At 45.7% G+C, this 16401-nt stretch overlaps 1 protein-coding gene across 1 annotated transcript; it reads left to right on the forward strand.

Annotated features, from left to right (window-relative positions):
- Positions 1–2660: 2660 nt before the first annotated feature.
- Positions 2661–13496, forward strand: DEGS1 (delta 4-desaturase, sphingolipid 1). Its single transcript, XM_032289371.1, has 3 exons — positions 2661–2899; positions 9567–10309; positions 12401–13496. Exons 1-3 carry the CDS (start codon positions 2818–2820, stop codon positions 12545–12547), a joined length of 972 nt encoding a protein of 323 aa, XP_032145262.1. The 5' UTR covers positions 2661–2817; the 3' UTR covers positions 12548–13496.
- The last annotated feature ends 2905 nt before the right edge of the window (positions 13497–16401 follow it).

Consider the following 16401-nt stretch of genomic DNA (forward strand, 5'->3'; position numbering starts at 1 on the left):
CCAGCACGCCGAGCTAATTTTTGTGTTTTTTGTAGCAGTGGGGTTTCGCTGTGTTGCCCAGGCTTGTCCCAAACTCCTGCCCTCAAGCGATCCTCCTACCTTGGCCTCCCCAAGTGCTGAGACTACTGACGTGAGCTCCAGCACCTGGCCTGCTTTTGGTCTGGTGTGCCAGTTCACACATGCCTGCAATAGCAACTGCGTTCTGAACTGCAAGGACGCATTTACTTGTCAGCACCTGAAACCTTCCTCCTCAGTTGAGTCCAATTATCAGCTTCACGTGCCATCTGCCAATCCAATGAAACTTGGCAAATACAACGCTGTCCTTTTCCAGGTGACGCTCCCCACCTTCTTTTTCCTCCTCCATGTCATTAACAACTAAAAAGCACCTGCATGATCAGACCTGTGTATCCACCCATCATCAAATCCTACTCCTTTTTCGACATTGGGACCCTCCCGAGGCTATCCCAGCTGCACATTTGCTAACACAGGGCCCTTGGCCCCTTGGCACTGGGCCCTGATCAGCCTTCGGGCCTCCACTCCAGGTGTCACTGCTCTGTCTCCCCTCTGCTCTCAGAGCCTCCTCGTTAGGCACCTCAGCCACGCTGGCCTTCTGTCTCAGAAGTGAATGTGCTGAGCAGGTCTTAGGAATTTATTAAGTCTCCTGGGGCCGGATGCGGTAGCTCATGCCTGTGATCCCAATACTTTGAGATCACTTGAGCCCAAGAGTTCGAGACCAGCTTGGGCAACAAAGTGAGGCCCCATCTCTACCAAAAATTCAAAAAGGCTTCCAGGCGTGGTGGTACACACCTGCGATCCTAGCTCCTCAGAAGGCTGAGGTGGGATGATGGCTTAAACCCAGGTCAAGGCTGAAGTGAGACATGAGGCCACCACTACACTCCGGCCTAGGCAACAAAGCAAGACTGTCTCAAAAAAAAAACAAAACCACTATAACCATAATACTATTATTACACTTAAGAAATTGATAATTCCTGACAAGGCAAGGTGGCTCATGCCTGTAATCCCAGCACTTTGGGAGACCGAGGCTGGCAGATCACCTGAGGTCCAGAGTTCAAGACCAACCTGCCCAACATGGAAAATCCCTGTCTCTACTAAAAATACAAAATTAGCAGAGTGTGCTGGCACATGCCTGTAATCCCAGCTACTCGGGAGGCTGAGGCAGGAGAATTGCTTGAACCCAGGAGGCAGAGGTTGCAGTGATGAGCCAAGATCGCGCCATTGTACTCCAGCCTGAGCAACAAAAGCGAAACTCCATCTTAAAAAAAAGAAATTTATATTTTTTAATATCACATATCCAATTGATACTTGAGTTCAATTATTTCATGTCAATGTTTTTAAACTTTGACTATTTCAATCAGAATCTAAATAAGGTCAACACATTGCAGTTGGTTGGTGTGTCTTTTAAACTCCTTTTAATCTATAGCTTTCTGCTCTTTTTTCCTTGAATTTTATTTATTAGAGAACCCAGACATTGTCCTATATAGTCTCCCAGAGTTGGATCTTGCTAGTTTCATCCCCATGGCCTAGTTTAACACGTTTCTCTGTCCTTTCTATTTTTTCTTTTCTTTGTTTTGTTTTTTCTTAAGACAGAGTCTTGGTCTGTAACCCAGGCTGGAGTGCAGTGGCGTGATCTCACTCACTGCATCCTCTGCCTCCCGGGTTCAAGCTATTCTTCTGCTTCAGCCTCCTGAGTAGCTGGGATTACAGGCGTTCAACACCTTGCCCAGCTAATTTTTGTATTTTTAGTAGAGACGGGGTTTCACCATGCTGGTCAGGCTGGTCTTGAACTCCTGACATCAGGTTATCCACCCTCCTTGGCCTTCCAGAGTGCTGGGATTACAGGTGTGAGCCACCGCACCTGGCCAAATGTCCTTTCTACTTTCTACAAATTGGCTGTCAGCTCTAGGGGCTTGATCAGATTTCTGTGTGTGCATGGCCTGTGTGCTTGCACAGCATGTTCGTTGATTAGGAGGCACACCTGATTTGGTTATCTTCTTTTTATAATATTTAAGTTGCTCTTTTGATGTACGTGTGGTAACTAATGTTGAAACAAAACACGTTTCAAAACCTTTCTTTCAGGAAGAGGTTGTGGTTGACTTACGCGACAGACAGATGCAAGGTTGAGCAATCATCTCTTAACTGGTCACACTAGAATAAGTCAAGCACAACAACAAATCCCATATCATCTCCCACTCTTAAAAATGGTGTTTTCTTTTTACTTGATTAGCTCTTGTCACACACTCTGCATTTTTTCCCTGAGGTATTATTTCCAGAAGGCAGCGAAAAATGACTCAATGACTAATTTGCTTTTAAAAATTAAACAAAACTTAGGCCAGCTGCCATTTAAGAATGGCCCTCACGCCTCCAGACTCCGTGTGACTTGGCAGCCGTGCCGGGTGCTCCGCTCGCGGAGGCGCTGAGGCGGCGGCTTATCTCACTTGGGGCCTTTCCTTCCTTTTTCATCTTCTCCCGGCTCCGGTGAAGCAGACCGCAGCGGCGGGCTCTCGCAAGAACGCGGCATCCGAGCTGGTGGCCGAGTCACCGAACCTCAGAACCCAGCGTCTCAGAAGCGCTGATGAGAGTCGGCCCGCACCGGGGCGGGGGAGCGCCACGCGCCCTCCACCCAGCGAGGCGGGCGGGCCGGGAGGGGCGGGGCCTCGGGACTCCGCCCCCGCCTCCGTCTCCTCAGCGCTCCGCCGCCGCCAGCCGACACCACTCGAGTTAGGGAGCCGCAGCCACCTCGAAGGAGCGGGCCGGGAACCAGAGCCGAGAGCGGGTCTGCGAGCCACCGCCGCCGCCATGGGGAGCCGCGTCTCGCGGGAAGACTTCGAGTGGGTCTACACCGACCAGCCCCACGCCGACCGGCGCCGGGAGATCCTGGGTGAGGGCCAGCGGGCGCCCCGTTATGTGTGTGCGCGGCCTCCCGGCGCCGGGGCGCGCTCTTCCCGCGCGGGCCCTGCGCGAACGTGGGCGCCGGAGGCCCGTTAGCTCGCTCCCCGCAACGTCCCGCCGCCTTTCGGGCCGCCAGCCTGCGTGTCCTCGCGGCAGAGGCCTGGGCGAGGCGCGGGGGAGGGACAGGTCTCTAGGGGCGCGCAGCTCCTGCCCTTCCGCGAAGAGGCGCAGGCGCATCCCCGAGCGCGGGAGTCCCCGCCAGGCCCACGCCGGCCGCTTGGGGTGAAAGGTGCCCCTGGTTGCGCCACCCTTGGGTAGATCCTGTCACTGGAAGATTCCTGTGCCCTCGGGTGGGCGCCCCTTCCTGTCCCTTCTCCCTCTCCTCCCGAGCGGGCCGGGGCGAGCGGATGCCGGCGCCGCGGCTGCCCGAGTGCGAGGTAGGGTGTGGTCCTGGGCATCCCGGGGCCTACTCGCGAGCCCTGCTCTCGGGGTCGGGCGCCGGCTGGCAGTCCTGGCGGGGACGGCCGCAGTGCCGGCCTCAGGCCCTGGGAGGAGGCCGGCGCCCCCCGCAACCCTTCCCCCCCCCCACCCCGCCCCGGGATTCCCAGACTGGATGGGCCCTGGTCGGTTCACGCCGCTTGTTCAATTGATCCTCACGACGATCCTGGGACGTAAAAACTGCAGATTCGTAGATATTTTTCATCCATCTCGGTTTTGTGGATGAAAAGACTGAAAATGAAAGACTTGCCAAACAGGGAAAATGTGTGGTGTGGCCTGCCTGCTGGTCCCCTGATAGCTTATTTAGAGCACTTAACTCTCCAGAGGATTCGGGCCTTCTGTGTTACTTCGAGAACGGTCATCTCTCCCAGGCTATTCCTAATGATCTGCTAGGGATTGTGTGGAATGCTCTTCTATAAGTATTACCCAGTTTCATTCTTCTGGTAATTCTACTAGGTTGGTATGTATTATCGCTGTTTTAGAAGATGAAATAAGAACGCTTGACTAAATGCTAGAGGGATTCTAATGCGCATTAGTTTGCCTAAAGGTTACCTGCCCGTTTTTTGTTGTTGTTGTTTTTTGTGTTTTTTTTTTTAAAGACAGTGTTTGCCGGGCGTGGTGGCTTATGCCTGTAATTTCAGCACTTTGGGAGGCTGAGGCGGGTGGATCACTTGAGGTTAGGAGTTCAAGACCAGCCTGGCCAACACGGTGAAACCCTGTCTTTAAAAAATATATAAATAAATTAAAACGGAGTGTTGCTCTGTCGCCTAGGCTGGAGTACAGTGGCGGGATCTCAGCTCACTACAATCTCCACCTCCCTGGTTCAAGCAATTTTCCTGCGTCAGCCTCCCAAGTAGCTGGGATTACAGGGGCGCACCATCATGACTGGCTAAGTTTTTTTTTTTTTTGGTAGGTCATATTAGCCATATTAGCCAGGCTGGTCTCGAACTCCTGACCTCAGGTGATCTGCCCGCCTTGGCCTCCCAAAGTGCTGGGATTATAGGCGTGAGCCACCGCCCCTAGCCAAGCATGTGCTTTTTAACCTCTGCTGTTTCTTCAAAAATTGAGGAAATGGAACTGGGTACGGTAGCTCAGGCCTGTACTCCCAGCACTTCGGGAGGCCAAGGCAGGATGATCACTTAAGCCCGGGAGTTCAAGACCATCCTGAGTAACATAGTGAGAACCCCCCCCATTCACACACACACAAAATTTAAAAAATTTAAACTGAGGAAACAAATGGTTGGTGAGTTGAACATGAGAATTTTTTTCCTCATATACAGTATTTCCTTAGGTTTTCTTCTCAACTTTCATTTCCCCAGTAAAAAGAAAAAGGGAGTAGCTGGGACCACAAGGAGGTGGATTTTTGTTTTTTTTGTTTTTTGTTTTTTGTAGAGACGGATTTCCCAGTGTTGCCCAGGCTGCTCTTGAACTCCTGGGCTCAAGCAGTCTGCCCCCTTCAGCGTCGCAAAGTGCTGGGATTATAAAGATGTGAGCCACTGCACCCGGTGACTTTGGGCTCTTGAATTCCCTCCTTTCCTTCCTCCTCCCCTCTCCTCCCCTACACTCCCTTTAGAGACAGGGTCTTGCTATGTTGCCCAGGCTGGAGTGCAGTGGCTGTTCACAGGCATGATGATCGCTACAGCCTGGGCTCAAGCGATCCGCATACCTCAGCCTGCCAGTAGTGCACTGCCTTCCTTAATTTGTTTGGCAAATCACTTACACATATTTGATATGAAATAGCATATGATACTTGTAATTTTTTTTGGAGATGGAGTCTTGCTCTATCGCCCAGGCTGGAGAGCAGTGGCCCAGTGTCAGCTCAACACAACCTCCACCTCCCGGGTTCAAGCAGTTCTCCCTGCCCCAGCCCCCCGAGTAACTGGGATTACAGGATGCCCACCACCATGCCTGGCTAATGTTTTTTATTTTTTAGTAGAGACAGGGTTTTGCCATGTTGGCCAGGCTGATCTCGAACTCCTGATTCTCAGATGGATTGACCCACCTTGGCCTCTCAAAGTGCTGGGATTACAGGCATGAGCCACCCTGCCCAGCCACATATGATACATTTTATCAATACCTTATCTACATGTTACATAGGAATAATCTGGTGTCCTACCTGTGTGGAAACCAACTCTGGAATACTGAAACTGAGCTATTTAATACTCTGAAAATCAGAACAGGTGTGGTTGCTCATGCCTGTAATCCCAGCTCTTTGGGAAGCTGACACAGGAAGATTGCTTGAGGCCAGTTCAGACCAGCCCCATCTCCACAAAAAATTTAAAAATTAGCCATGTGTGGTGGTGCACACTTGTATCCCGCTACTCAGAAGGCTGAGGCAAGAGGATCACTTGAACTCAGGAATTCAAGACCAACCTGGGCAACATGGTGAAACCCCATCTGTACAAAAAAAATTTTTTTTTAATTAGCGGGGCATAGTGGCATGTGCCTGTGGTCCCAGCTACTCAAAGGCTGAGGTGGGAGGATCCTTGAGCTGGGGAGGGAGAGGCTGCAGTGAGCTGTGATTGCCCTACTGCATTCCAGCCTGGGTGACTGTCTCCAAAAAAAAAAATGATGATGAAGGAAGTAAGAAGGTGCTGATTGATACTTATCTCACACTGAGACTTTATTCCCCACAAACTATCACTGAACCATTTCACTTGGAAAGTAAAAGGGCTACATATTTCTCAATGGAAACATAACATTTTCCGTGCAGGTATAAATACTGCCCAGTGTTCTGTTTCAGGGTGGGAGGTGGAATAACATGTAGAAAGATAAGAATCTTTAGATTTCTTTAAATTATACTCAAATGATAAGAGATCATTCTGAAAGTGTTCAGTTTTTTTGGGAGGCAGGGGTTGGTGAGGGAAGGGGCCTGATAGAACAACCAATATTTGTACATTTTAGGTTTACATTAAGAGTTCACATTAAGGCCGGGCGCGGTGGCTCACACCTGTAATCCCAGCACTTTGGGAGGCCGAGGCGGGTGGATCACGAGGTCAAGAGATCGAGACCATCCTGGTCAGCATGGTGAAACCCCGTCTCTACTAAAAATACAAAAATTCAGCTGGGCATGGTGGCATGTGCCTGTAATCCCAGCTACTCGGGAGGCTGAGGCAGGAGAATTGCCTGAACCCAGGAGGCGGAGGTTGCGGTGAGCCGAGATCGCGCCATTGCACTCCAGCCTGGGTAACAAGAGCGAAACTCCGTCTCAAAAAAAAAAAAAAAAAAGAGTTCACATTAAAAGTTCATTTATAAGGCATCTGTTTGAAATTAATGAGGGCGGGCCAGGTTCAGTGGCTCACAATTGTAATCCCAGCACTTTGGGAGACCAAGGTGGGCAGGGCACCTGTGGTCAGGAGTTAAAGACAAGCCTGACCAAAATGGTGAAACCCTGTCTCTAGTAAAAATACAAAAATTAGGCCGGGCGCGGTGGCTCAAGCCTGTAATCCCAGCACTTTGGGAGGCCAAGGCGGGTGGATCACAAGGTCAAGAGATCGAGACCATCCTGGTCAACATAGTGAAACCCCGTCTCTACTAAAAATACAAAACATTAGCTGGGCATGGTGGTGCATGCCTGTAATCCCAGCTACTCAGGAGGCTGAGGCAGGAGAATTGCCTGAACCCAGGAGGCGGAGGTTGCGGTGAGCTGAGATCGCGCCATTGCACTCCAGCCTGGGTAACAAGAGCGAAACTCCATCTCAAAAAAAAAAAAAACAAAAACAAAAATTAGCTGGGAATGGTGATGCACACCTGTAGTACCAGCTACCGGGAAGGCCGAAGCAGGAGAATTGCTTGAACCCGGAAGGTGGAGGTTGTGGTGAGCTGAGATCGCACCACTGCACTCCAGTCTGGGTGACAGAGTGAGACTCCATCTCAAAAAGAGTTAAAAAAAGGAAAGAAATTAATGAGGGCTAGAGACCAGACCATTATTAGTGGGTCAAATAAGAATAAATCACAAGAAATGCCTCCTTCACTGCTGTACTTTCACAGTGATAGAGTTTGTTTGTTTTTGATGTTTTATTTTTTGGGACATGGTCTCACTCTGTTGCCCAGGCTACAGTGCAGCAGTGTGATCAAGGCTCACTGTAGGCTCAAATTCTTGGGCTCAAGTGATGTGCCTGCCTCAGCCTGTCAAGTAGCTAGGACTATAGGTTTACGCCACCTTACCTGGCCAATTTTTTAATTTTTGGTAGAGATAGAGTCTCTGTTGCCCAGGCTGGTCTTGAACACTGGGCCTCAGGCAGTCTTTGTGCCTCAGCCTCCCAAAGTGCTGGGATTAATGATGTGAGCCATGGCACCTGGCCAGTAGCTTTATTGAGATGATAATTCACATAATCATGATTTATTCATTTAAAGTGTACAGTTCAGTGTTTTTTTTAGTATATTCACAGAGTTGTGTAGCTGTCACCACCATATAACTTTAGAACATTTCACCATCACAAAGAAACCCTATGCCCATTAGCAATCCTTCATATCCCCTGCTTCTACCTAGCAGTCCTAGGTAACCACTAATCTACTTTGTGGTCTGTAGATTTGCTTATTCTGGACATTCCATATACATGAAATTATATACCTGATCTCTTATGACTGGATTCTTTCACTTAGCATAATATACATTTTTTTAATTCCTTTTTTTTTTTTTTTTTTTTAAGAGAGACAGGGTCCTGTTATGTTGCCCCGGCTGATCTTGAGCTCTTGGGTTCAAGTGATCCCCCTGCCCTGGCCTCTTAAAGTGCTGGCATTAAAGGTGTGAGCCACTGCACCCAGCCATTAGCATAATATTTTAGCTGGGCACAGTGGCATGCTTCTGTAGTTCCAGCTACTAGGGTGACTGAGGCGAGAGGATCACTTGAGTCCAGGAGTTTGAGGCTGTAGTGAGCTGTGATGGTACCACTATACTCCAGCCTGAGTGACAGAGGTAGATCCTGTCTCTAAATATTTTAAGGTTCATTCATGTAGTATGTGCCAGTGTATCATTCCTTTCTGTGGCTGAGTAATATATCTTTATATGGATATACCAGGTGTTTAACATTTCGAGGAACTGCTCTACTGTTTTCCAAAGCAGCCGCACCATTTTACATTCCCACCAGCAAAATGTGAGGGTCCTAATTTCTTCAGATCCTTGTTTTTACCTACCTTTTTGTGTTATGGTCATCCTAGTAAATATGAAGTGGTGTCTATGGTTTCAGTTTACACTTTCCTAATGACTAATGATGTTGAGCATCTTTCATTTCCATGTCTTTTGGAGAAATGTCTGTTCAGATCCTTTGCCCATTTTTTAATTGGATTATTAGTTGTAAGAGTTCTGCATATATTCTGGATATAGGTCCCTTATGAGATATATGATTTGCAAGCATAACCCCCCTTCTGTGTGTTATCTTTTCATTCACTTTCTTGACAGTATCATTTGCAACAGAAAAGTTTTTGATGCAATCCAATTTCTGTTTTCTTTTGTCACTTTTTCTTGTTATAGTATTTAAGAAACCACAAAGGCCATGAAGATTTATTCCTATGTTTTCTTATAAGAGTTTTATAGTTTTCTTATAAATTTGGATCTGTGATCCAAGTTCATTTTTGTATATGGTGTAAGGAAGGGGTTCAAATCCATTCTTTTGCATTTTGGTAGCAAGTCATTCTAGCACCATTTATTGAAAAGACTATTCTTTCCCTGATTATATTGGCACCCTCTAGTATTGATTTTTATGTACTGTTACAACTTTGGGAAAGTTCAGTACAGAATTACTTGGAGCATGTTGATTTGTCTGAGAGAAATGTGAATACCAGTTTCATGATATTAGGGTAACTACAAAATGTCTATTATATTCTACCCTTTGTCAGATGTGTTAATTTAATTGTTTTATATAAGGTAAGAATGCTGTACCTCTGTCTAAACACAGAAATAACACGTTTTAATACAAAACACGTGGAACTTTTAAAGTTTGAGGCCAGTTTTTCTTGCATAAATTCTCAGATTCTTGTGACATGATATTTTGTAACTTTACTATTAGAATCCTTTGCTGTTGTTAGTAAATATTCACTACAGTCTCTAGTAGAGGGAATATTGATTTACAGAAAAAAATTGTTTAATTGGTGTTAATTATAATTGCCAAACTATTTCGTACTTTTAGTTCCTAATTTTGTTTGTTTTTTCTTTACAGCAAAGTATCCAGAGATAAAGTCCTTGATGAAACCTGATCCCAATTTGATATGGATTATAATTATGATGGTTCTCACCCAGTTGGCTGCATTTTACTTAGTAAAAGACTTGGACTGGAAATGGGTCATATTTTGGGCCTATGCATTTGGCAGTTGCATTAACCACTCAATGACTCTGGCTATTCATGAGATTGCCCACAATTCTGCCTTTGGCAACCGCAAAGCAATGTGGAATCGCTGGTTTGGAATGTTTGCTAATCTTCCTATTGGGATTCCATATTCGATTTCCTTTAAGAGGTATCACATGGATCATCATCGGTACCTTGGAGCTGATGGCGTCGATGTAGATATTCCTACTGATTTTGAGGGCTGGTTCTTCTGTACCACTTTCAGAAAGTTTATTTGGGTTATTCTTCAGCCTCTCTTTTATGCATTTAGACCTCTGTTCATCAACCCCAAGCCACTTACTTATCTGGAAGTTATCAATACCGTGGCCCAGGTCACTTTCGACATTTTAATTTATTACTTTTTGGGAATTAAATCCTTAGTCTACATGTTGGCAGCATCTTTACTTGGCCTGGGTTTGCACCCAATTTCTGGACATTTTATAGCTGAGCATTACATGTTCTTAAAGGGTCATGAAACTTACTCATATTATGGGCCTCTGAATTTACTTACCTTCAATGTGGGTTATCATAATGAACATCATGACTTCCCCAACATTCCTGGAAAAAACCTTCCACTGGTAAGTAAAGAGTTTGATACATATTCTATTTTTTTTTTTTTTTTTCGAGATGGAGTCTTGCTCAGTCACCCAGGCTGGAGTGCAGTGGCGCAATCTCTGCTCACTGTAATCTCCACCTCCCTGGTTCAAGTGATTCTCATGCCTCGGCTTCCGAAGTAGCTGGGATTACGGGCACACGCCACCATGCCCCACTAATTGTTGTATTTTTACTAGAGACAGGGCTTCGCCATGTTGGCCAGGCTAGCATTTTGTCAGTCCAAGCTGCTCGTAAAAAAAAAAAAAAATAGCAAGAATGTAAATACTGCATCTTCCAGCCTAATTCTACAAAGGGTTCACTCTTAGGTCCTTTTTAAATTTTATTTATTTTTATTTTTAAACTTTTTTTAGAGACAGGGTCTTGCCCTATCACCTAGGGTAGAGTGCAGTGGTGCAATAACTCACTGCAGCCTCAGCTTCTGGGTTCAAGCGACCCTCCCACCTCAGCATCCTGAGTAGGCAGGACAATAGGCATGTGCCACCACACCTAGCTAATTTTTAATTTTTTGTAGAGGCAGAGTCTTGCTATGTCCTCAGGCTGGTCTCGAACTCCTGGACTCAAGTGATCCTCCTGCCTCAGCCTCCCAAGTAGCTAGGATTACAGGCACATGCCATGACAGGCTAATTTTTTTTTTAAATATCTTTTTAGCTGGGCATGGTGGTGCATGCCTATAGTCCCAGCTACTCAGGAGGCTGAGGCAGGGGAATTGCTTGAACATGGGAGGTGGAGGTTACAGTGAGCTGAGACTGTGCCACTGCACTCCAGCCTGGGTGACAGAGCAAAAGTTTCTTTTAATCCTCCAGATTGTCTTTTTAAATTTTTTTAAAGTTTTTATAGACATGGTGTTTCCTGATGTAATCCCAGCGCTTTGGGAGGCCCAGGTGAGTGGATCATCTGAGGTCAGGAGTTTGAGACCAGCCTGGCCAACCAACATAGTGAAATCCCATCTCTACTAAAAATACAAAAAAATTAGCTGGGAATGGTGTCATGCACCTGCAGTCCCAGCTACTTGGGAGGCTGAGATGGGAGAATCGCGTGAACCCAGGCAACAGAAGTTGCAGTGAGCTGAGATCGGGCCACTGCACTCCAGCCTGGGTAACAGAATGAAATTCTGTCTCAAAAAAAAAAAAAAAAAAAATGGGTTTCCCTGTGTTGCCCAGGCTGGTCTCAAATTCCTGGGCTCAGGTGATTCTCCTGCCTTCTAAAATGCTGGGATTATAGATATGAGCCACTGTGCCCAGCCAGATTTTCTGTAAAGACATTTTTAATTCAAGATGGCAGAACTGCACACTTGAAAAGTGTTTTTTTGTTGTTGTTTTTGGTTTTTTTTGTTTTGTTTTGTTTTTTATTTTGAGATGTAGTCACTCTGTCGCTCAGGCTGGAGTGCTGTGGCGCAATCTTGGCTCACTGCAACCTCCAACTCCTGGGTTCAAGCAGTTCTCCTGTCTCAGCCTCTCAAGTTGTTGCTGAGACTACGGATGCGAGCCACCATGCCCAGATAATTTTTTTGTATTTTTAGTAGAGATGAGGTTTTACCATATTGGTCAGGCTGATCTTGAACTTCTGACCTCAGGTGATCCATCTGCCTCAGCTTCCCAAAGTTCTGGGATTACAGGTGAGCCACCAGGCCCAGCCAAGTGCTTTCTTAATTTCTATGTAATTAGCATGTCACAATTTATTAGTATTTTTAAGTTCCTGGATGGCAGGAACCAGCTGTTACCTTTTTATTCTACAGTGCTGTCCATGCAGTACATTATTTAATAATATCAAGTTAATCTAATTGCATGTGTTTACAAATAAACCAGACATTTAGTTCCTTGGAAAGTGATGGGAAAGAGTCCTAGAGAGTTGAGTGTATTCAACTGCTGAAATGTAGACTGCTTTTTGTTTAGAATTGCCTCAGCTGCCTTGGCTGCTTTTATTTTTTTAAGCGGGAAGAGGGAGGCAGGTCTCATGGTTTCCCTTCTCACTATTTGTATCAACCATTCAGCAGTTATCTTTGAAAGACCCAGTAACACTCACTTTTCATCTTGCTGTATTTTTTTCTCTTCTAGGTGAGGAAAATAGCAGCTGAATACTATGACAACCTCCCCCACTACAACTCCTGGATAAAAGTACTGTATGATTTTGTGATGGATGATACAATAAGTCCCTACTCAAGAATGAAGAGGCAACAAAAAGGGGAGATGGTGCTGGAGTAAATATCATTAGTGCCAAAGGGAGTCCTCTCCAAAACTTCAGATGGAATGTTTGCATTATTAAACTTGAGACCAGTGATGCTTAGAAGCTCCCCTGGCAAAATTTCAGAGTAAGCTTGGTGGTATCAAGAAGTGAATCTGGATTTTAAACAGCCTGGCTCTGTACTGCTCAGCTTCCCTCACAGGAAACTTGTGACTTGTGTATTATCGTCATTGAGGATGTTTTGCTCATGTCTGTCATTTTATAAACATATCATTTTAAAAGCTTTTAAAAAGCTATTTTGCTGGGCATGGTGGCTTATGCCTGTAATCCCAGCACTTTGCGGGGCTGAGGTAGGTGGATCACCTGAAGTCAGGAATTCAAGACCAGCCTGGCCAGCATGGTGAAACCCTGTCTCTACTAAAAATGCAAAGATTAGCCGGGCTTAGTGGGATATGCCTGTAATCCCAGCTACACGGGAGGCTGAGGTAGGAGAATTGCTTGAACCCAGGACGTGGAGGCTGCAGTGAGCCAAGATTATGCCACTACACTCCAGCCTGGGTGACAGAACAAGACCCTGTCTCAAAAATAAATAAAAATATAAAAAACAAAAAGCTGTTTCTAGTTTATTACTTTCACTATAAAGTTTTGCTTTATAGTAAAAACTTATTGAAAAGCTAATAAACAGCCATTAATCACAATGTATTAGTATTTGTTACATTTTTGTATTTTGCTATCTTTATACTATATAATATGGTAACCTGGGTACTGGGGGAACTTACTTCAAAATTTCGTCTCAAAAATAATTTTTTAAAAAGCCCAAATTGTGATATAGCATAAAAGGTTGAGATGAAAATGTATTTCACTGTAAGCTGAATTGCTCATTTAAAAACTGTTACATATGGGACCTGAATTAGACACTGCTGAATCCTGTACAGCCTTACTCATAAATAAAGTACTTACCAAATTTAATCATGTCCAACATTCAACTTCATTTTTCAGATGTGTTGATTCTCACATTAGAAAGTGCTCAATTGACGAAGACTTTCATAGTTATTTTACTGTGGTGGGAACTGGCTGTGGTCTGATGGTAGATTGTTGGTCTCAAGTAGCTGGTAGCATGGTCTGTTACATCAGCAGTCTTGCTTACCTGAAATATGTCACCTGAATAAATTTAGTGTAATGTGAATTGTTTTAAAAATATGTCAGCAGCTGGGTGTGGTGGTTCACATCTGTAATTCCATACTTTGGAAAGCTGAGGCAGGAGGATCACTTGAGACCAGGAGTTGAGACCAGCCTGGGCAACATAGTGAGACCCATATTTTCTTTCTTTCTTTCTTTTTTTTTTTTTTTTTTTTTTTTTTTGAGATGCGAAGTCTTGCTCTGTTGCCCAGGCTGGAGTGCAATGGCATGATCTTGGCTCACCACAACCTCCACCTCCTGGGTTCAAGTAATTGTCCTGCCTCAGCCGCCCGAGTAGCCGGGATCACAGGTGTGCACAACCATACTCAAGATAATTTTTTAATTTTTTTCAGTAGAGATAGAGACAGGGTTTTACCATGTTGGCCAGGCTGGTCTCAAACTCCTGACCTCAAGTGATCTGCCTGTCTCAGGCTCCCAAAGGGCTGGGATTACAGGTGTGAGCCACTCTGCCTGGCCGCCATCTTTAAAAAAAACAAAACAGAGTGGTGTGGTGGTGTGTACCTGTAGTCTCAGCTACTTGGGAGGCTGAGGTTGAGGCTGCAATGAGCCATGATCACGCTACTACACTCCAGCTTGGGTGACAAATACGCCATCTATAAAAATAAAAATATGTTGGCTGTATTGCAGTTTCATAAAGAATAAAACAACACCAAGACTGTTGAGGTGAAGAGTACGATCCTCTGTGGGTCTGCCAAGCCTGCCTCACAGACCTACTTTCATCCCCAAAATACTTTGCTTTCACTTCCTGACCCTCTTGCCTAGGAAAATTCCTAGTATCCTCTAATCTGTTGCTCAAAGAACAAAGAGTGACAGTGGAACCATGTTTACAGTTCACACTTAGTCACTAAAAAAAGTACCTGCAAAACATACCCCTGGATTTGATGCTAGATCGTAAAGAGATCTTGTACTCCCACCAAATGCTCAATTCCTCTTGCCTATAGAACTCTAGCCAATGGCTACAGCTGCCATGCAAATGCTGAAAACCTCCAAATCTGTCAGCTCAGACCTCTTAACTACCTGCTGGATGTTCAAGAGTGGGTTGTCATTTCTCTCTAAAACTGCAGTCTCCAATTACATTACCACTTTCCTGAATGGAAGTTTCAGTCTTCATAGCAGGCAACCCAGCTATTCTGACTCCTCCCATCTGCCAACTCAATCCATTCTTTTTTTTTTTATAAAGTTGGGGTTTCACCATATTGGTCAGGCTGGTCTCAAACTCCTGACCTCAGGTGATCTGCCCACCTCAGCCTCCCAAAGTGCTGGGATTACAGGTGTGAGCCACCGTGCCGGGCTCTCAATCCATTCTTTAGGATATCTACCAGTCTGGGCAATAAGAAGGCTGGGCCCCAGAATCTCAGTCTGCTGGGCACGAGGTGGCTCACGCCTGTAGTCCCAGCACTTTGGGAGACCGAGGCGGGTAAATCACCTGAGGTCAGGAGTTCGAGACCAGCCTGGCCAACATGGTGAAACCCCATCTCTACTAAAGATAAAAAAAAAATTAGCTGGGTGTGGTGGTGTGTGCCTGTAATCCCAGCTACTGGGGAGGCTGAGGCAGGAAAATCACTTGAACCTGGGAGGCAGAGGTTGCAGTGAGCCAATATGGTGCCACTGCACTGCAGTCTGGGCGACAAGGCAATTCCATCTCAAAAAAAGTCCAAAATTAGCCGGGCCTGGTGTTGTGTGTGTCAGTGGTCCTAAGCTACTCAGGAGGCTGAGGTAGGAGTTTCTCTTCTTCAACCCAGGAGGCGGGGGTTGTAGTGTACTGAAATCGCACACCATTACACTCCAGCCTGGGTGACAGAGCGAGACCCCCATCTCAAACAAAAAGTCCTGAGAAATCATTCAGTAGCTTTGCATGAGTTCTCCCTTCTGTGTAAACTCCTTTCTCCATTTCTCTTCTGGTTAGCTTCAAGGCTTCACACCTTCAAGGCTCATACCAGCCTTCTGTTTCCCACCCCCAGTCCCCAGCAAGTCAGATATCAATTTTTTTGACTCCGAGAACCAATGATTATCTCTTCATGGCCCTAGCCATACCATTTTGTAAATAGACACTGTTTTTCTCCCCAGAGGTTGTAACTCCTTAAGGGCAGGATACATCTTTTATTTCTGTTTCCCAAACCTACCAGGGTGTTTGACTTACAAGTGCTTGATAAATGGAGAGAAACCAGCAGAGAGAGTCCTTGAACTTTAGAACCTTTTTCTAAAACAAAAACACAGCCACAGACAGCAGGCACTTGTAAAATCTTTAGGTAAAAATGTTGTTTGTTTGTTTTTAAGATGGGGTTTCATCATGATGGCCAGGCTGGTCTTGAACTCCTGACCTCAGGTGATCCACCCACCTCGGCCTCCCAAAGTGCTGGGATTACAGGTGTGAGCCACCACGCCCAGCCCAGTAAAAGTGTTTTATACTAAAAATAATGGACATTCAATGGGAATCCTTACTTTTCACTGAGCCCTGTACCAAGTATTTTTACATGAACTATTGTACTTTTTTGTTGTTGTTTCTTGTTTTTGTTTTTTTTTTTTTGAGACAGAGTCTTGCTCTGTGGCCCAGGCTGGAGTGCAGTGGTGTGATCTTAGCTCACTGCAACCTCTACCTTGCAGGGTCAAGCATCCTCCCACATCAGCCTCCCTAGGAGATGGGACTGACTACAGGTGTGCACTACCACACCCA

Source organism: Sapajus apella, unplaced genomic scaffold, assembly GCF_009761245.1.
Source record: "Sapajus apella isolate SASKATOON/1434 unplaced genomic scaffold, GSC_monkey_1.0 scaffold22, whole genome shotgun sequence".
Taxonomy (NCBI): domain Eukaryota; kingdom Metazoa; phylum Chordata; class Mammalia; order Primates; family Cebidae; genus Sapajus; species Sapajus apella.